At 37.5% G+C, this 22,209-nt stretch overlaps 1 protein-coding gene across 1 annotated transcript in view; it reads right to left on the reverse strand.

The window, feature by feature from the left end:
- The window catches only part of LOC102967133 (fibrous sheath-interacting protein 2-like), a 75,736-nt gene that overhangs the window by 29,115 nt on the left and 24,412 nt on the right, over window positions 1-22,209 (reverse strand). Inside the window, 5 exon segments of the mRNA XM_042974106.1 lie at window positions 2-2,071; window positions 2,073-6,662; window positions 13,517-13,550; window positions 18,140-18,176; window positions 21,869-21,929. Of these exon segments, the coding sequence (XP_042830040.1) occupies window positions 2-2,071; window positions 2,073-6,662; window positions 13,517-13,550; window positions 18,140-18,176; window positions 21,869-21,929 (6,792 nt within the window).

Raw genomic sequence — 22,209 nt, forward strand, 5'->3', positions numbered from 1 at the left:
AGTTTTTAGCATCCCCTGTTGATAGCAGGTATGGCAGACCAATGCCAGTATTGGACTGACTGCCTCTTAAAGTCTTCTCTCTAGGACTTAACTTGGTCTTGTTTTTGGCTTTAGCACCACTAGGTTCTAGGTGTGGTTTTGTTCCAAATTTAGGCAAAGAGAGAACTTTTGATTTTGCTTTAAAGTGTGTTTTAAAACTCGCATTAGGGCTGCCTTTGGAACTAGCTTTAGAACTGCATGGCCTCAGAGATTGCATTTCATCAGATTGATCTTTAGGGGACAAATTCTCTTCTAGGTTTTGTAAAACAAAATTTGTGATCTTTTTGAGAACCTTTTGGGCCAATTCTTCACCCACTTGCAATGGAGAAGTTTGCAGTAAGGTGTTTTCCAAAGAAGTCATGCTTCTAATGCCTGTAGAAGGGCAAACTTGCAGTATCACATGTTCGGGGGGAACACTTCTTTCTGCTTGTTTCAAGTCTTGAAAGTATGATGGATTCACCAGTAATTCATCACTGCCAGATGCTTCCAGTTCTCCCCTGACCTTATTGTTTTCATATAAGGATGTCATAACTATTGAGAACATTTTTCCAAAAACACTTTCTACTATGTCATTTGCAACACTGCTTATATATGACTGCAAGGGTTTTTTGTGTGCTGCTATTGATGTTTTAATTTTAGAATCAGATGTAAAGTGGGGGAGTTCATTACATGGAGGGCAATGGCCTATGTCTTCCATTACCCTCTGATATACCTTCTTTAAAATTTCATTAATTGCATTTAACAAAGCAGTTTTTTCCTGTATAGATTCTCCATTTTTAAATATCTCTTCCAAAACCCTTCTCAGGTTTTCTGCTTCTGATAGAGTTTGGTTTTGATGTGGGTATTTTGAAAAAAGAGATAGTTCAGTGTTGTCTTCCATCTTTCTTTGACCAGGCAATATTTCATTTGGTACAGCTAGTTGTGTAAATAGATTAGGGTTCTGCTGTGAGTAAAGCCTATTTGCCTTTAAAGATATTTTATCATGTAAACTATTGAAGATGTTGTTGACAGTTTCACTCACAATTATGTTTTCTTGGAATGAGGTATTGTTTGGATATGAATACATCTTTTGGATTTCTAAATCTATGTCATTTTTTATAAGCATCAAAATGGTACTTGCAATTATGTCAGCATATTCCCTAAGACTACCTTGTGATATATGAATTGAAGGTCTATGTTTTTCCCTATATTTAGCAAATGTGTAATCTGTGACATCTTGACCAAGAATGGTTCTGGCTGTTGAGATTTTTGGGATACTCACATCTGATGGCATTTGGTTTGCTTCAAGAAATAGACTGTCGTTTTGTTTATAATTTGTAAGTTCTGGGAAAACATATGGTTTTTCTCTAGTCTGACTATCAAGAGTAAGTAGAAAATCTATTCTTTCTGTGGCAAAAGATTTTAATCTATTCAAAATGGTTTTAGTAATGAAGTGAGCATTTTCTTCACATGGGTCAGAAGCATATTTCTTGGCATCTTGTTTCTTAAGTACAGTTGTCTGATTATCATCAGAGTAGACTGATTTCAGCTGTACATATCTTCCCTTTCTTGCAAATGGATGTATCTCCCTTTTCCCTTCATTCACTGGGTCCATAACAGGAGATTGTTGATGCTCTGATTTGGGACATACACCAGAAAACATCAGGGGCAATTTTGGAGAAATAGAATCCTTTGCATTTACACCAAGCATGATAGCAGAAGTGAGACTTTGAAGAACAATATTCACCATATCACTGGAAATCATAGCGACACAAGACTTAGGAACTAAAAGCATTGGAACAGCCTTATTTGCACACTTGGCGTTTGCTTCAGAGTTTGCTTCTAAATGTTTCCCACTTGTATTACATTTATTAAGAGTGGATTCAGCAAGTAGGACATTATTCTCATCTAGTGTTTTCTCGCAAATGTCACTTAAGATACCCTCAATGGTATCTAGTATTTGAAGTTTTTTTCGATAATCGCTTTTATTGAACAGCCTTTCAACAATATCTTCTGGCCAACTTAGATCAATCGCTCTGTCAAATGTGTTTTTTTTCATATTTACCTTTAGTAGACATAATACTTAACACTGTGTTGACAGTCTGACCTGGGTTCCTGTCAGAAACCGCAATATTATGAGCTAAGAATGGATTTTCCATTTCTTTATCTAACTTCTGTTTGATTCCTTGTAAAATTAGTCTAGCCACTTCTGTTGCATATCTATTTAATTTACAGGCAGTCGGGTGACATATTGAGGTGGTCTCTCCAGACTTGTTATGATCCACTGAGCAACAGGAACATTGATCATCAGAATATGAATCTTTGGTGGATAGCCATGGTTGGTTTAAAGCAGTCTCATCGTGCTGTAGAGGCAAAGCTATTGGAACTGTGAGATTGATATGAGGACAAAAGAGAGCTTTTACTTTGGAAGTAGCAAACATTTCTAGATTTGTTAATACTGACTGTATAATATCTTCAACTACATTCATTTTGGTTATTTTACCACTACTGAGTGTGGACTGAAATGTACCTGGATTTCTGTCCAGTGTGGTAGAATGAGCAGAGGCCTTTTCCCCACTGTAATGTTCAGGAAAAGAGATATTTGCCAAGCAGGTGATAGTGTTATGTCTATTTTCATTTGCATTTCTATCTGTCATGGCTGCAGAATAAAGTTTTTTAAGTATGGTTCTAACAATATTAGCTACAACAACAGTTACATCTGCTTCAGACACTAAAAGATCCATTCTTTTATCCACAGACTGAATTGATTTTTGAGCAAATGGCTTACTGCCAGCATGAGGAATGTCCCATAAATGAGACTGGGAGAGAGTAAGCACATTTAATTGATCAATTAAGTGATTCTGAAAAATTTCATTCAAAATATTTCTTATAATGGGCACAACTGGGGACTTTCCTGGCTCTTTGAGTTCTACTTCAATTTTTTTAAATGTTCTTTCTAGGTACCATTGCTTAAGAGATTCTGATTTAGTTTCTTCTGATGGTCTTTCCTCTCCAGCACTTTCTTTCTCTATATCTGCAAGATCTTCTAGATAAGATTCTGGGTCAGCTCCTCCAGGAAGAAAATTTCCATAGGTTGGCCTGTATCTGTAATTTTCAATGCCTTGCTCTTCTGGTTCAGTTTCATTAAACTTATGTGGATGCCCTGCATCTAAAATTAAATTGACTAGATTCTTAAGCATTTCTTTCTCCTGTAGTGGCTTGGTCATACCTGTTTCAAAATTTGGCAAGCTCACATTTAATTCCGTTTGCATAGCCTTCAAAATAGTACTTGATACTTTCTTTGCATGCACATATAAAGCAGACTGCAATTGTCTTTCATGTGTGTTTGTACAAATGTTGATACTTTCACTTTCCCGGTACCTCTTGTTGCTCTTTTTATTTCCACTGATTGTAGTGCCCAGAATTTCTAAATTTCTATTGGCAAACCCTTTCAATTTAGCAAAAACCATTTCAAAGATCTCTGAAGCCATGACTTCCAGTTTATCTTGATGCTTTACTTTTGTGGTCTGTGTTTTGTGGGCAGTTGTATTTTCCTTGTTGTTAGTCACCTCTTTGCTACCTGGCTGGATCATACTGGACACCATGCTGGAGATTATGTCAAAGCATCTGCTCATTTCCTCAATAAGCAAAGAAAATGATAGGCTGTCAGTATCAATATGCTCTGAGATAGCTTTAAATTCTGAATTTGTGAAACTGTGATCCATTTCACCACTACATAATTTTCTAATGATATCTTCTAGAATTGTATGAGAAATGAGCTGAATATTAGACTGCAGTGCAGTGGTTGTCCTCAAATTCTCATTGATCCAGTCTCTATTTTGTTCATCAGATGGGGGAGAACATGGATGGTCTCCTATGAGCTCATGTAACATGTCATATAAGGTATCCCCGATTCTATCTAACACTTGCAATCTGGTACATTTGTCAACTTCTTCTTGCATACAAGGACAATGACATTGTTGATCAATGTCAGCAGTTTCATGTGAGATTTTAGACCTTAGCTTATCTGAAGGGAGCATAACATTGCTTTTACCTGTATTTCCACTTAACAACTCACAAATACAAGTTGCTAATGAATTTATCATAATGTCAGTATTTAGCCTTGTGACAACAGAGTCTAATTTCTTTTCATAGTCAGCAAAAACTCCTGTATCTATAAAGTCCTTGGGAGAGCCACTCTTCCCAAGATTTAGATTTTTCTTATTATATTTCAGTTCTTTCTGTATTACATCCAAAACAATTTTTACCACTTTAGTTGTGTAAGTACCAAGGTGAGATTGAAATGGTTTCCTGTCAGGTGCAGGCTTTGAAAGATCAGCATGGCTTTCTAGTTTAAAGCAGTTTTGCAATTTTGGACACATAAATGATTTTAGCTTCTTAAAAATTGTATAGATGATCTTATCACTAATGTGAACTATAGGTTCAGGTGTTGATTCACTTTCTTCAGGTTCTAACCAGGGATCTCTTGTAGGGTCTATGCCAAGTAAAGATAAAAATTTCATCTTCCTTTTACTCTCAAACCATATTTCTAATGGCTCTTTATTTGGTATGTCAGCATTATCTAGAGAATTTTCATGTACTGATGAGTAATGACTGATAATGTGACTACAAGCTATGTAAAGTATTTTTAATACAGCATCTACAATTTCTTGAGATACTCTTTGGATTTCTGACACAGAGAATATCTGGTTCATCCAGTCTTGAAAGGACCGATCTTGTGGGCTTCCTGAGGTAAGAACTGAAGCTTCCTTATCATTTTTATAATCTAGGTGACCAGAGGGCCCAGAAGATATGTCTTTGAGCATCTCTGCTAAAATACTTGTAATTATATTTTCTGAGGCTTTTTGTGTTTGATGCTTTACATGTTGGCCGAGAAGCAAAAGGTCATTATTCAAACATGGATTATCATTAAAAACGTCCCTATTATCAAAAACTGGAAGGTCAGTCTTTAATCCCCAGTCGGGAAATGCTACTTTGCCTTGAGAAGCAGACTTTGTAGGTAAGTTCATATTTCTTTTGTACTTTAAATCAGGACTTTCTCTTGTTAACCAGTGATCAGGAAGCTGTTCTTGTAATTTTGCTTTTTCACCTTTGATAGATGAAATCACATTTTCCACAATCTTATCTATTTCTTTATCTTCATCTTCAGAATAAAGAACCATGCCAAGAACATTAATAGGTGGAAACAGGCATCCATATCTAGGATCATTAGTTACTCTAGTGCTGGTGAGTCTGTGCTCTTCTTCAGTACCAGAAGGACTACTTAGGTTGGGGTGTCTTCTCTTTTGGAAAACTGTTTTTGGTGGTTTCTGATGTAGCTGAGCCAAGATATCATCAAGTAGCTGAAGGATGACCATTGTTTCTTTAGTTGCAATGAGCCTTTCATTATTAAGTCCAATTCGTATATAATTTAATATAGTACTGATTGCTTCCTGTATATAACCAACCAGAGAGGACTGGGAAAAAATATTTGACACTATATTTTGTATTTCTTCTTGGCCAATCAAATTGGCTGCATCAGGTTCAGCACTGGATTTCCTTTTACTGGCTCTTTGAAGGGACACATATATTGGATCTTCCCTGTGTTGTTGATAAGCCAATTCAGTTGTGATTTCAAGATGAGCAAGTTCATTTTGCTTAGAAGATGCAAGAGCCCTCAGCTTTTCTAAAATCACATGAACCATATCCTCTGCAATATCACTCATGTTCTCCACAGTATAAGGCAGTGAAGCTTTTGGAGTTTTTTCTTCTGGAGAAATGCAATGTTCTCCACTGGATGGTAAGTCTGATTTAAAGTGAACTGACAAATTTTCTTGTGCAAATACTTCAATACATTTTTTCTCAACTGCAGACTGTAACTTCTCAAGCACGCTTTCCATAATTTCAGCAGCTGCTGAGGAGATATTGGCATTGGAGAGTAAGTCTCCTTTGTCAGTGTCAGTTTGGTCAACCAGAGCTTTGGCTGTAACAGAAGAAAGAATGGGGATGGTTTGGGTTAATTCAGACACCGTTTCATGAAATGTATTTTCTAAAATCAGCTCAGTTTCCTCTTTTAGATGATATTTAAAGTTATCAAAAACATTCTTTAACTCCTGCATCTCCTTTACAACTTTTGCTTTTTCATCAGTAGACAGTGGGTGTTCTGAGCCATCTTTAGATTCCTTTGTGCCTGTTTCAATCAGTGCAGAAAGGTGACTATCATATTTGCAGGTCTTAATCTTGGGGGATTCAGTGGTCTCATTATCCAGAGGTCTCAGTGGTCTCAGTGGTCCAGAGGTTTTATGTTGTCTTTTCCTGTGATGAGTTTTTCCCATAACTGTTCTTTCTTTGTGGGCAGAAGATGGTCTTACAGGTGCTGCTGGTTGCTGTAGTGACCTGTCAGCTGTGTCTGTACAGACCTCTGCCTGAAATGCCTTACTTAGTTCATATAGAAGCATTTCACTGCATGTGCTACAGCAACTCGCACTATTTGAAGAGAGGGTAGAGTCATCAGACGATGGGTATGTAGTATTTTGCAACCTTTCTTCATATTTTGTGATGGCTGGGTATAATATACTGGTCACTGCAGCCACAACCCAGGTCATTATATTATGAATTATATTGTTCAGTTCTTCTGAAGTTACCTGGAAAGGAGGTAAGCAGAACACAAGGGAAATCATATATGAATTTCTTTTAGGGACAGGTGCTACCTTTAATTCCTTGTATCAAAGAATGCATAGCTAGAATCCAGCAATGGTGTATAGAATGAACACGGCAAAACATCTATTTAGAATATCTAATTTCAAGTTGGTTTATTCTCTGTGGCTGCGATCTATTCTTTGAATAAGATTCCCTTTGATTCAAAATCACTTGGAACTTTGATTTTCAGCATTTATTGCTGAGCATAAATGGCTTCCTGGTTAAAAAAATAGCCAAGTGGCTGGGACAGATGGCCTTAACAGATATATTCAGAACATTTCATCCTAAAGCAGCAGAATACACATTCTTCTCAAGTGCACATGGGACATTCTCCAGAATAGATCACATACTGGGTCACAAATCAGCCCTCAACAGATACAAAAAGAGGAAGTTCATACCATGCATATTTTGAGATCATAATGCTATGAAACTTCAAATCAACCACAAGAAAAAATTTGGAAAGCCCTCAAAATACATGGAGGCTAAAAAACATCCTACTAAAGAATGAATGGGTGGGGCATCTGGGTGGCTCAGTCAGGTGGGCGTCTGACTTCAGCTCAGGTTATAATCTTGCAGTTCGTGAGTTCTAGCCCTGCATTGGGCTCTGTGCTGACAGTCAGAACCTGAATCCTGCTTCAGATTCTGTGTCCCCCTCTCTCTGCACCTAACCCATTCACACTCTGTTTCTCTCTCTCTCAAAAATAAATAAACATAAAAAAATTAAGAATGAATGGGTTAACCAGTAAATTAAAGAAGAAATAAAAAATACATGTAATGAAATGAAAATGAAAACACAACAGTCCGAACCCTTTGGGATAGAGCAAAGGCAGTCGTCCTAAGAGGAAAGTACATTGCAATTCAGGCCTATCTCAAGAAGCAAAAAAGGTCCCAAATACACAACCTAACCTTACATCTAAAGGAGCTACAAATGGAGCAGAAAATAAAGCCTAAAGCCAGCAGAAGAAGGGAGATAATAAAGATTAGAGTAGAAATAAACGACATAGGCGGGGTACATGCATGGCTCAGTCAGTTGAGTGTCTGACTTTGGCTCAGGTCATGATCTTGGTTCATGAGCCCAAGCCCTGCATTGGGCTTTGTGCTGACAGCTCAGAGCCTGGAGCCTACTTTATATTCTGTGTCTCCCTCTCTCTCTGCCCCTCCCCCACTCATGCTCTGTCTCTCACTCTCTCTCTCAAAAATAAAAAAACATTGAAAAAATTTTTGAAAAAAAAAAGACATAGGAAAAAACCCCCAGTAGAACAGATCAATGAAACTAAAAGCTGGTTTTTTGAAAGAATAAACAAAATTGATAAACCCCTAGCCAGACTTATCAAAAAGGAAAGAGAGAGAACCCAAATAGATAAATCATGAATTAAAGAGGAGAGATCACAAGCAAATACACAGAAATAAAAACAATAATAAGAGAATACTATGACAAATTATATGCCAACATATTGGGCTATCTTGAAGAAATGGACAAATTCCTAGAAACTCACACACTACCAAAACTGAAACAGGAAGAAATAGGAAATTTGAACAGGCCCATAACTGGCATAGAAATCGAATCAGTTATCAAAAATCTCCCAACAAATAAGAGGCCTTGTATTTCCTCCCAACAAACAAGGGGAATTCTACCAGACAAAGAAGAGTTAATACCTGTTCTTCTCAAAACTGTTCCAAAAAACAGAAATGTAAGGAAAGCTTCCAAACTCATCCTATGAGGCCACATTACCTTGATTCTAAAACCAGACAAAGACCCCACCTAAAAGGAGAATTACAGGCCAATATCCCTAATGAACCTGGATGCAAAAATTCTTAACAAGATACTAGCAAATTCAATAGTACATTAAAAGGATTATTCATCATGATCAAGTGGGCTTTATTCCTGGGCTGCAGGGCTGGTCCAATATTTGCAAATCAATCAATGTGATAAACCACATTAATAGAAGAAAGGATAAGAACCATATGATACTTTTCATAAATGAAGAAAAAGCATTTGAAAAAAATACAGCATCCTTTCTTGATAAATACCCTCAAGAACATAGGGATAGAAGTAACATACCTTAACATTATAAAAGCCATATATGAAAGACCCATAGCTAATATCATCCTCAATGGGGAAAAACTGAGAGCTTTTCCCCTAAGGTCAGGAACACGACATGAATGTTCACTATCACCACTGTTGTTCCACATAGTACTGGACGTCCTAGCCTCAGCAATCAGACAATAAAAAGAAATAAAAGGCATACAAATTGGCAAAGAAGAAGTCAAACTTTCAAACTTTCAAACTTTCACTTTTCACAGATGACATGATGCTCTACATGGAAAACCTGAAAGACTCCACCAAAATACTTCTAGAAGTGATATGTGAATTCAGTCGCAGGATATAAAATCAATGTACAGAAATTGGTTGCATTTCTATACACCAATAATGAAGCAGCTGAAAGAGAAATCAAGGAATCTATTCCATTTACAATTGCATGAAAACCCATAAGATACCTAGGAATAAACCTAAGCAAAGATGTAAAAGATTTGTATGTTGAAAACTACAGAAAGCTTATGAAAGAAATTGAAGAAGACACAAAGAAATGGAAAAATATACCATGCTCATGGATTAGAACAAATGTTGTTAAAATGTCTATACTACCCAAAGCAATCTACAGATTTAATGCAATCCCTATCAAAATAACACCAGCATTCTTCACAAAGCTAGAACAAACAATCCTAAAATTTGTATGGAACCAGAAAAGACCCGGAATAGCCAAAGTAATGTTGACAAAGAAAACCAAAGCTAGAGGCATCACAATTCCAGACTTCAAGCTGTATGTAGTCATCAAGACAGTATGGTACTGGCACAAAAACAGACACACAGATCAATGGAACAGAATAAAGAACCCAGAAACAGACCCACAATTGTATGGCGAACTAATCTTCAACAAAACAGAAAAGAGTATCCAATGGGAAAAAAGTCTCTTCAGAAAATGGTGCTGGGAAAGCTGGACAGCGACACGCAGAAAAATGAACCTGGACCACTTTCTTACACCATACACAAAAATAAACTCAAAATGGATAAAAGGCCTAAATGTAAGACAGGAAGCCATCAAAATCCTAGAGGAGAAAACAGACAGCAACCTCTTTGATTTTGGCCACAGCAACATCTTACTAGACATGTCTCTGGAGGCAAGGGAAATAAAAGAAAAAATGAACTATTGGCCTCATCAAGATTACAAGCTTCTGCACAGTGAAGGAAACAATCAACAAAACTAAAAGGCAACTTATAGAATGGGAAAAGACATTTGCAAATGACATATCAGAGAAAGGGTTAGTATCCAAAATCTATAAAGAACTTATCAAACTCAACACCCAAAAACACAAATAATCCAGTGAAGAAATGGGCAGAAGCTATGAATAGACACTCTTCCAAAGAAGACATCCAGATGGCTAACAGATACATGAAAATATGCTCAACATAACTCATCATCAGAGAAATACAAATCAAAATGACAATGAGATACCACCTCACACCTGTCAGAATGGCTAACATTAACAACTCAGGCAACAACAGCTGTTGGCAAGGATGTGGAGAAAGGGGAACCCTTTTGCACTGCTGGTGGGAATGCAAACTGGTGCAGCCACTCTGGAAAACAGTAGGGATATTCCTCAAAGAATTAAAAATACAGGTACAACACAGCAGTTGCACTAGGTATTTATCTAAAGTATATAAAAATGCTGATTCGAAGGGGCACAAGCACCCCAATGTTATAGCAGTGCTATTAACAATAACCAAATTATGGAAAGAACCCAAATGTCTATCGACTGATGAATGGATAAAGGAGATGTGGTATATATATACAATGGAATTCTACTTGGTGATCAAAAAGAATGAAATCTTGCGATTTGCAACAACATGGATGGAACTAGAGTGTATTATTTTATTTTATTTTATTTTATTTTATTTTATTTTATTTTATTTTATTTTTACTACTATTTTTTTAATTTTATTTTTTATTTTTAAAAATTTACATCCAAATTAGTTAGCATATAGTGCAACAATGATTTCAGGAATAGATTCCTTAGTGCCCCTTACCCATTTAGCCCAATCCCCCTCCCACAATCCCTCCCGTAACCCTCAGTTTGTTCTCCATATTTATGAGTTGGAACTAGAGTGTATTATGCTAAGTGAAATAAGTCAGTCAGAAAAAGACAAATATCATTATGATTTCACTCATGTGGAATTTAAGAATCAAAACAGCTAAACATAAGGGAAGGGAAGGAAAAATAAAATAGAGAGGGAGGCAAACCATAAGAGAGTCTTAAATTCAGAGAAAAAAAAGGGTGGCTAGAGGGGAGGCGGGTGGGGGTATGGGCTAAGTGGGTAATGGGCATTAAGGAGGGCACTTGCTGGTATGAGCACTGGGTGTTATACGGAAGTGATGAGTCACTGGTTCCTACTTCTGAAAATAGTACAACACTGTATGTTAAGTAACTTGAATTTAAATACATAAATTTAAAAATAGCCAGGTGGGTGTCTAAACTCATAGAAAACCAATGCTCTGGCAAAAAGACAGACTGTGTTTATGATCCATGAAATAATTCTTAAAAATACAAACCAGATTACCTCTAACAAACTATTTCAGAAAACAAATTTGCCTCCAAAACATTTATATGCCTTTGCAGAGGTAGCCTCTTTTTATTCAGCTATGAGGCAATAGTGAAAAAGCACCACAGTGGAGTGGTCAGCCTGTGGGCTCTGTGGCCTGCCTGTTGTTGCCTTCCTCTGAAAGTTCACTGTGCTTTTATATATGCTGATGACTACAGCTACTTGTTAAGGCTTAATTAATGGTCAAGTATTAGTACTGATGATTTAGGGGAAGTGAACAGGGTTTGGGTGCAACAAAAGAATTCTCAGTGCAAACTGTCTTGGATAGGGAGACAGAGGATGGCTCAGAAGTAAGGAAACACATTCATTTAGGTCCAAAAGGCTGAGATACACCTGAGACTCAAAGGGCCAGAAGGCTGAGCAGTAGGAGGAAGTTGGGGGTCCTTCAGTATGAGCTGAAGTAGAACCCAAGGACCAGAACTGAATGACATTTTCCTCAATGGTTAATTGTACTCACTGTCACACCTAAGACTGGACTGGGGCCAGATGCAAATTGCACCTGAAAAACTCTATTTGTTTAGGTACTTCTACTTACTGAAGATATATTTTGGGAACATAAAAATCCTCCTGCCTATAATAAAATAGTATTTGTTTTGAAGTTATTGTTACCCTCAAGACATCTAGACCAAGAATGCATACATTCCACAGAAACTCTTATTTTTCAAAGCTGTGCATAAAAGTCAGCGGCAGCAAAGGCTGGATGCCTGGTATTCTGGCTATGCATTGTTTGATATCCTGGCATTTGGGCACCAGATTCCCTATAATGTGGTTGTTGCCTCCCAATTACCTCCAAAGTTACCTTCCAGATTGTTCAGGTTTAGGCCAACATTCAATGAAAAGTTAGCACCTTGTTGTAGGTAGCATATCTCTCATGATCCGTTAGAGGTTTGAAAGCCACTACAGGGAAAAGCCAGTTTTTCCACCCCAATTCCCAAATATTTTAATGCTTTTTTATTGTGATAAAGTACACATAACATAAAATGTACCATTTTACCATTTTAAAGTGTACAGTTCAGTGGCATTAAGCACACTCATAATGCCGTGCAAACATCACCGCTATCTAGTTCTCTTAATGCGTTCTTTGTCACCTACTGCTTGCACTAGAAAATGGCTATTGAGTTTGAAAAACATAGTCTGGGATGATAACATATGGTTGAAAAACACTTGTTTTACATAATCATGGCTGAAATCAAACACTTCTAACATCTAACCATTAACAGGTAAGTTACTTACCTTCTTGATCTAAATTGGTCCAAATCTGTTCTAATACATATGAGCCAAGAATTTCAATATATATTATTTTCTTAATACCAGAGAAAATGTACAGACGTCCTACATTATTACTCATAAGGTAGCAGAGAAGAGGCATTTCCAATCTTGGTATATAAAATAGGGGCATTCTTATAATGAAGTGAACTGTGATAAATAGAATCTGATTTTCACCTTATTCTCACTATACTATTAAACCAAGAAATATCCTTTTGGTGCCAGTATGTCTATGTCTTTGTGTTTGTTGCTTGTTTTCTGAATTGAGCAGGTGTATGTGTGAAAAGTGTGTGTGTGCTACTCCCCTGAACCTCTCTCATGTTCACGATTCCTCTGTCTAGCCCTAGAGTTGGGGCTCATCAAATTCACCCTCTGATCTTGGCCTGGTCCAAGTTGCAGTTCTCAAGTGACCAGGTATTTCTTTTGATGGAGTACGACCCTAAGATTTTCCTTACTCCTAGGAAAATTAAGAGACAGATCTAGGCATCCTGGTTCACATGCCCAAGGGACAGGATGCTCAGCCCTAAGCCAGATCTTAATAGTATGCAAAGACATTTCCCTTAATGGCTTCCCATTATGGAGTGGGTTTGTGGTATTTGATGCTTTTCACCTGGTGACTAAAGCTCCTAATGCTCCTTCAATATATCCTCCTGAGCCCCTCTGCCCAAAGGGCCAATAACAGTAACTTTGGACCCCTGCAAAACTCAAGATTAACTGAGATTGAAAGTCAAGGAAGAGAAGAAGACAAAGAGGGAAACTGACTAACGTCAACAGATGATTTTGCTCATTGTCTGATTCACAGATTTTTCTCTAATCTCATATTACAAAATATCCTTAACATGTTGCTTTATCAGTGAATTTCATTGTACATACTTTTCCTTGACGGCAGTTATGATAGTTTTGTTGTCTGAAAAGTAAAGAGAGATTGATTTTATTACTTCTGATTTATAATTTATGTAACTTTCCCCCCAATTCCTAATCAGTGAATCAGATTTTCTCCTTTGTACTTGGAGATTTTTTTTTCTCCATAGCAACTCACAAAAAAGAGTTTTATTTTTTGTCTAATCCCCCTATTTAGCCTCCTACTTAGATATTGGCCTGTGGGTATAGGACATGCTCCATTACTCTGGAGCAGAATAATTGCTGCATAAACAGTAGAATAATAAACAGCTGCTGCATAAACTAACATCTGTCTGAAGTTACTACTCATGAACCACCTTAGCCAAGTTTGTTTCGTAGTGAGTTGGGAAGAGTATGGGGTTGGAGAGAGAGGGGGTGGGCTAGTCCTTTCTGCCTGCTCTGCTTGATCAGAGCTTCCAGATAATTCACTTTCTGCCCACCTCCTCAAAACTCCTAGTCTCCTCCCCTTCACACTACAGTAGAAAAAGACCCATGGATGATTATTGATAATGATGGATTAAAATAATGGGTTTCTGATCACATGCAATACCAAATTAGATGTAGCCCTTTTCTAAGTATCATAATATTCTATCCTGTGCTTTTTTCTCTTTTTTTAAAGTTTTTATTTTAATCACCCTGTGCTCACCACAACAAGCACACTCCTTAATCCCCATCACCTGTTTCATCTCTCTTCTGGTAACATCAGTTCTCTCTAGTTAAGAGTCTGTTTCTTGGTTTGCCTTTTTTCCCTTTGCTCATTTGTTTTGATTCTTAAATTCTACATGAGTTAAATCATATGGTTTTTATCTATCTCTTACTGCCTTCTTTCACTTGGAATTATACTTTCTAGGTCCATCCATGTTGTTGCAATCTATTCTATGTTTTCAGCAGAATTCGTTATTATCACCTACTACATGGAACCAAAAATATATTTTACTAAATTGTAGCAAGAGAACCACACAATCATATAAACTATAGAATACTAAAAAAGTTTAAAAAAACAAGGCCTTGGGGCGCCTGGGTGGCTCAGTCGGTTAAGCGTCCGACTTCGGCTCAGGTCATGATCTCACGGTTCGTGGGTTCGAGCCCCGCGTCGGGCTCTGTGCTGACAGCTCAGAGCCTGGAGCCTGTTTCAGATTCTGTGTCTCCTTCTCTCTGTGACCCTCCCCCGTTCATGCTCTGTCTCTCTCTGTCTCAAAAATAAACATTAAAAAAAAATTAAAAAAACAAGGCCTAAGACTGTAATTTTGATTTATATTATATTTTCCTGCCTACATGGATCATTTGCCTCTCTTCTTCCTGACCTCCTTAAAGGAAAAATGGCACTCTACATTTTTACTTGGCTTGCCCTTATGTTATCAAAATTACTTTTTTCTCCAAGGCCTACAATTCAATTTTGAGAAATACAGCCAGTCTCTGAAATTACAACCTGACTCCTAGGGGGAAAAGAAAAACTTATAGGTCTCAGCTAGGGTTAGGTAGCAATAGCCCATCCTCAGACTTGGAGCATTTTGCAATATGGAACTAGAACATGAATGTGGATGTCAGTGACACAGTTCCTATCCTTTGGCTTCATTTATTTTTCCGATACTCAGTTTCTTAGGCCAACTCCAGCACAATTTCCTTCTTGTAGGTCCTCTGCAACCTAATGCATCCAGACTCTTTTCTGCTTTCTCTGCCTCACACCATATACAGCAAGTGGAACCCGGTGAGTCCTGCGTATTTGTTGCTCTCTGTCCCCACAGGCTTTCTGTCCCAAAGGCATGCGTTTAGATAAGAGGAAATGGCAAATATCTGAGAACAAAACTAACCAGATAAATGAGGAAGCCTCGTAGAAGGTCACTAAAAAATAGTTGTAATATCAGATGCAATCTACAATCTGCAATGAATTATCAGATTCTCACTGGCGTCAAATGAACAGAAGCATGCAAATGAACCTGCTGTCATATTGGAAAGTTCCATCACAATTTCAGGAGTGACATGATATTTCATCTACTTTTCCCTAGTCTTCGGTGGTTTTCCCTGATAGATTGATGCCATTAAAGTGTCTAAAGTTTAGGTCATTTGTACTGCTCACTTTCTACTTCTTAAATAAAGAGGGCAGCGATATTTAATGACCATTATTTCAGAAGCCCCAAAGAGAAGGCACACTTTTTCACCGTTTAACTTGCCATTTCACAAAGCTATAAATATACCTCTCTGCTTCTGATCTTCTCCTCTGTACAACCTCGCTTTAGTCCAGAAGATAACTTAAAGATATCTTCACGTGGTTGGCCAGCCACCCCTTGAGGATTAATGTGACAAACCTAAAATTTAGTCTGCCTAGTCCTCTGAATACCTAATTTTTAATCTAATTGGTGGTCTTCTGTTTATATCTCAGACTCATAGCTTTGAGGTGATGGCTTACACCTCTTGATCATCCACATGCACAGTCCATTCTATTGCCAAATCCATTTACTCATTCCAGTGGCTAAGTGGGAATTAAAAGCATCACTTCTGTATCCTAACATCAGTGGTTTAATCTGAAAGCCAAAACTGGGTGGTTCCATGGGTGGCCTTCCCTTTTCCTGACATTTTATCCACTGCCCTTCCCTCAGTTCACTCTCTGGCATTCCTCAAGTCTCCCTGTCTTTTGTCCTGATGTTTTGTAAAGAACAACTGAGGTCAGAGGTAGTGCTTTATTTATCGTTGTATCCCAATACCCAGAACTATACTCTGAACATAGTAGGCTCCCAAGAAAGTTTGGCACATAAATTCCCATTTAACATGTTTTGGATGCATACTTGTCTCTACTCCAAAAGGAAGGCCATTGTGCAGGCCACAAATCATTAATGGACTTCAGTAATGGGCACCGATTTAAGTGTCTTCTATTTGTCCTACATGCTGCTGTCACAGTTGTTCAGCAGAGTTACTGACTTGATAATATCACAGTCCTCCTGAAAGCCATTAGACTGTCATTCAGTGAATGAAATACAGACTTCTGAGCATAATCTTCAGGGTGAAAGACTCACTGCCTTCTTTACTGTGTTTCCCTGTCACCTTCCATCCCAATCATAAGAACATGCTCAATATCTAAATGCAAAGCTTAATTATTACAACTGTCTACCTCACCACGATCTTATCACATTGCCCTCCTCTTGTCCTGATTTCTTTGGTTTCTAATTCTATTCTAAGGCTCCTGTGTATGGCCCTTGGTTAAGCATTAGGAAAAACAGAGAAATGAGGATTTGAGAGGAAGAGAAGGGAGAGAGGTAAGTGGTGGAACAGATGTGATGCATCTGTTGATGCATTGAGCTTTGTGAAGCAATGAGATGCATCAAAGAGGACTAAGCTCAAGCCCCTGAACCTGTGTTCCTCTCTGTAAGGTAAGGGAATGTGACATGGGTGCAATGGGCAGAGCCAGACCAGATGGTGTCATTAGCTATGTTTTGGTGTGCTCTGGCCTGGAATTGTCCTAGGGATAGCTAAAAGTATTTTAACACCGTCTATTTGAGAAGAATGGGGAAGAAGCTCCAGGTCATGAGCAAACTTCTTCCCTTTAGCCGAGCTAAGATTTTTAGCAAAAGGGTACCCAGAGCATTTGCTTTTGAAAAGACTCATGTGATTCTGTAGTTCTGTAGTCTAGTATAGTGGATGGCAGGAGGAAGATGAGAACAGGGATGAATACTTTCTAAAACTACATAATCACTATTCCTCACCTTTATTTCTTTAAACTGTCCTAACAGTGGGCTAGTCAGTTTCCTTCCTTCAGCATCTTTACATCTTATGAGTACTCAGTAAGTCAGACAAACTGACTTCATCACTCCTAAGCTCAAAATCCTTTTTATAGGAAGCTTGCTCTGAATGTCAACACCATTTACCACCACACGCTGCTTCACCTTACCCAACCATTTTCATCAGAATTTGGAATTTATAAAACCTATCCTGGACCTCATTTGGTTTGAGTGTTTAAAACATGATGGTGTTGGATATTTGTGTTCCATCAGGAGTTATTTTATATGCACAAAATATTCAAGTTTGAGGGGAACAGCACTTTAGCAGAATAGGTGGCCACAAGGTTGGAGGGCTGAAAGGCACCTAGGCCCCCAAAGAAACACCTTTCTCCACTGTCCTTGATTTTGCCTCATTAGAGATTCATTACTTTAGGTTACAGTACAAATATCCTAAAGATGGGGTGACAGATTAAGTCATTAATACTATATGACAAACTAATTCATCGTCATTAGAAAACCAATAACCTCAAAAGACACGAGTAATGTATGTTTGAATGTGGAGAGGGGAAAAGAATAGATCTAGATCCTGGAAAGCTACCTGGAAAGAAGAGGTAGTATTACCTGAAAGGGGAATGAAGACCCTGTGTGTTAGGGGAACATAGAACAAAAGTATGACTAGAGAGAAGGTAAAAGAACATACATAACTTTGCCAACTTTACAATTTTAGCTTAGTTCCAAGAGGTCGCAAAAAATGAATGCAGGCAGAACTGCAATAACTGAGGTGTCCATGGGAACATCCGCCCTCAAGCAGCACTCCTGTGTAATTATTAAAGTGTTAATTTAAAATAACACATTACTTTATTAAGTTTTATTAGATACTTACTTAATTGGTGAATCATGAGAAGCAAAGACTCCTTGAGCTACAGGTGAATTTTCAGAGAGAGAGAGAAAGAAAATTATTACTTGTTGGTATCTTTCACAAGTAATGGTGTAGATTGTAAAATGGTAATAAACATGTACTAATATGTCTTTATTCCCTGCTGTCACTGCTGTGTTTAAACCCTCCATCGACTCCCAGGAAGGCATAAAATATACTTTAAGATCTGGGGCGATTGCCTACCTCACCAGCCTCATCTCTGGTCACCATTGCACATGTACTCTTTGCTCCAGAGACACTGAACAACATGCAATTCCCTTTGCCTGTGCCCTATTTCCTTTATAACTCTAGTATCCCTCTCTTAAATTCTTCATCTTTTAGGATTCACTCAGCTTGTGTCACCTCTTTCAGAGAGCCTTCCTTGAAATCTGCCTAGATAGACAGGCATCCTCCTTCAATGCTCCTGAAGCACCCTATACTTCCTTCTCTTATAGGACTTACTATGCTATGGTTTACAGTGCCTGGCATATAGTAAACACTCAATAATACTTATTTATTGAATCAATTCTTTAACATAGATGTTGGATCAATGTTTGTTTATTAGTCTAACAGTCATAATCTCTTTCCACTCAAATACTGTCTTTGCATGACATCTAGCAAAATTGCAGAAGTGGAATTTAGAAAATATTTCTGAATAATTATACCTAAAGCAAGTCTTCATGTAGAATATATTCATAGGAATACTGGAATGGTGTATGTCACTTATATGCATACATGACTAAATAGTCTTAGACAAGCAAGGCTCTGATTAATAGAAAGTAGTATTACCAATTAGAGCCAGTTCAAAGTCAAGGTGAATTACTATTTATCTTTCTCCCAATAAATATAAAGTGTATTGTGAATAACCAGTAAATTCCAATGATCTGTTTTAAAAGGTTTACTTAAAATTCTATGTGCCTTCTTGAGTTTCTTTGTATATGAGTATGTTTTTGCATGTGTACAGTTTTGGAAAGGAAGGAGCTAGAATTAATAGTGCATAAACCTGAAAAATTAAGTGTGAAGATAATACTGTTGTAGTCCTTTTATTTTTTAAAATATTTATTTATTTATTTATTTAGAGAGTAAGAGAGTGTGAGCAGGGGAGCGGCAGAGAGAGAGAGAGAGGGAGAGTGAGAAAGAATCCCAAGAAGGCTCCATGCTGTTAGTGCAGAGCCCAATATGGGGCTCCATCTCACTGTGAGATCATGACCTGAGCCAAAACCAAGAGTCAGATGCTTAACCAAATAAGCTACCCAGGCGCCCCTGTTGTGGTAGTTTTAAAGTATGTCTATAAGTTCCTTGTTAATACTCCCTCCAAAAAGTGGAGGTTAACTCTCTTCCCCTTGAGTGTACATTGGACTTAGTGACTTGGTTCTAATGAACACTACAGGGTAGAAATGATGGTGTATAACTTACTGAAACGAGGTTATAAAATATACTGTGGTTTCAGCCCCTCTATCTTGGATCACCCACTCTGGGGGAAGCCAGATGCCATATCATGATATTCTAGAAGCCCTATGGAGAGGCCCACAAGGTGAGGCACTGAGACCTCCTGACAACAGCTATGTGAGTGAGCCATCTTGGAAGTGAATCCTCCAGTTCCAGTCAAGCCTTTAAATGACTGCAACAGCCCTGGATGACATCTTGATCATAACCTTATGAGAGACCCTGAGTCAGAACCACACAGCTAAGTTGTTCCTGTATTCTTAACCACAGAAACTGTAGGATAATATTGATTGTTTTTTTAAGCCACTGAGCTTTGGGGTGATTTTTAAACTTAGCAATAGATAACTAATGTGACTGTTACAAAAAATAAGCAAGTCTTCTATGGTTTCTATGAATATGGTGGATTAAATGTCCTGAAGAGCCTATGTGAAACATATTAGAAATGCAACGGGAATTTGATAAAAATACAATTATAGTGTAGAGCTTCAAAACACCTCTTTAATGGCTGGACACATCTAGTAGACAATAAGAAAAAAAAAGTCTAGTAGACAAAAAAATTAGTAAAGACATACAATCAATAAATGTAATTTAATATTCATTTAGAGCCTTACATCCTGCAAATACAGAATACACATTTTTTTGGTATGTCCATGGAGCACTTTCAAATAGCAATCACATATTTGGCCACAAAGAAAACCGTAACAACTTCAACCTGTTACAAGATTTACAGGCTATATTCTCTGAATTTAATTAAAAGAACTGTGGCCCAAAATATTAATTTCTTGATAATTAAGAAACATGGATAACTCTCAAATCAAAGAGGGAATTAAAAGGAGAAAGTATAATCTACCTAAAAAAGTTGAACTAATTTTTTTCTCCTCCAAACTTGTTCATCCTTCTGTACTGCCTGTCTACTGAATGGCACCACTATTCACTACTCATTTAGTTGCCCAGTCTAGAAATCTGGGAGTTGTCTTCAACTCCTTCATCTCCCGTATTCAATCAGTAACCAAATCTCATCCATTCAACCTCCTTAGTTTGAGTCAAATATGTACCCAGCTCTTCATCCTCACTGCCACTGACCTTGTTCAGGACTCATTTCTAGCCTGGACTATTGTAATAGTCTCTTGAATTGTAGTAAGAGACAGTATGGCATTGTAGCTAGAATTGGTTGAGTAAGACAGACCTTTCACATACACTGTGAAACCTTGGGCAATATAGTTTACCACTCTGAGACTTAGTTTACTTATATGTAAAATGGTAGATAAAAATGTTTCTGTCCTCATTAAATTGGTGGGAGGACTAAATGAGAGGATATAACAAATTTAGCATAGTAACTGGCATATAGTAAATGCTATTATTTTTATTGTCTCATTTCCTCTAGTCTCTTCACCTCTAATTCTTTTATCCCTTTATCTATCTATCTATCTATCTATCTATCTATCTATCTAAGAGAGTATGTGAGTGGAAGAGAGGGTCAGAAAGAGGGAGGGAAAGGGAGAGAGAGAGAGAATCTTGAGCAGGCTCCACATGCAGGGCTCAATCCCACAACTCTGGGATCATGACCTGAGCTGAAATCAAGAGTCGGACGCTCAACCAACTGAGCCACCACCCAGGCGCCCCTCTTTTCCCCCTTTTTAGAAAAGGCAAATTCTGATTATATTATGACCCTGCCAATATTCTTCAATAGTTGCACTTGAATAACAGGATAAAAGGTAGATTTCTTTGCCTGGCCTACCAGAGACAATGATCTAACCCTTATCTACCAGTCAAGCTTCATTTCCTGAAATTCTCTAACTTGAACTTTTAGATAAAGCAATTCTGAGAAAATTTCTATTTCCAAAAATGTACTAGGCTCTAATGTCTATATGTTAGTAAATGTATTCCCTTTTCCTGGAAGGTTCTCCTTCTATTTGTCTGCTTAGAAAATTTTTCTTATCCTTCATGTCTCAGCCCAACTGTGGCTTCTATAAAAGTTTCCCTGGCTTCCCTATGCTTCCACTGAACTATGTACATACCTCCATTATTACACTTATCGTAATGGGTTGTGATTATTGGCATAAGTGTTCCCCACTAAACTGTAAAATCCAGGAGAGGGACCATGGCTTTTCTACTTTGTATAGTTTCTACTTTGTATGTATGTAATAATTAGCACAATGCTTATCATATAGCAGAAGCTCAATAAATGTTAGTTGAATGAATAGGTTAATAGATTTTAGGACTTACTTAATAACTGTTGCTAATGTTTACCTGACTTAGAGCTAATGCTTGATTTCTTGGCCCTTTCTTCATTAAAATCAGCATATTTCACCTATATATGCCACAAGAAAAAAAAACAATGAAATTCATCAAGGGGGTTTTAAAAGAATTTGAACGTCAGCTATTTCTCACATTTAAAATACAGAAATTTAGGAAAACAATGTTAAAAGTCCATTTATAATAAAAATGCAAGTTTTATTTGGTTTATATATTACAGAATTTACAGGTTTGTAGAATTCATTGGTATTCTGAAATTAACTGAGGAGTGCACTGATCAGCATGGAAGGCAATCAATTGAACAGATAAAAATATTATGTGTGGTTTTTAAACAA

Source organism: Panthera tigris, chromosome X (genome assembly GCF_018350195.1).
Source record: "Panthera tigris isolate Pti1 chromosome X, P.tigris_Pti1_mat1.1, whole genome shotgun sequence".
Classification (NCBI taxonomy): Eukaryota; Metazoa; Chordata; class Mammalia; order Carnivora; family Felidae; genus Panthera; species Panthera tigris.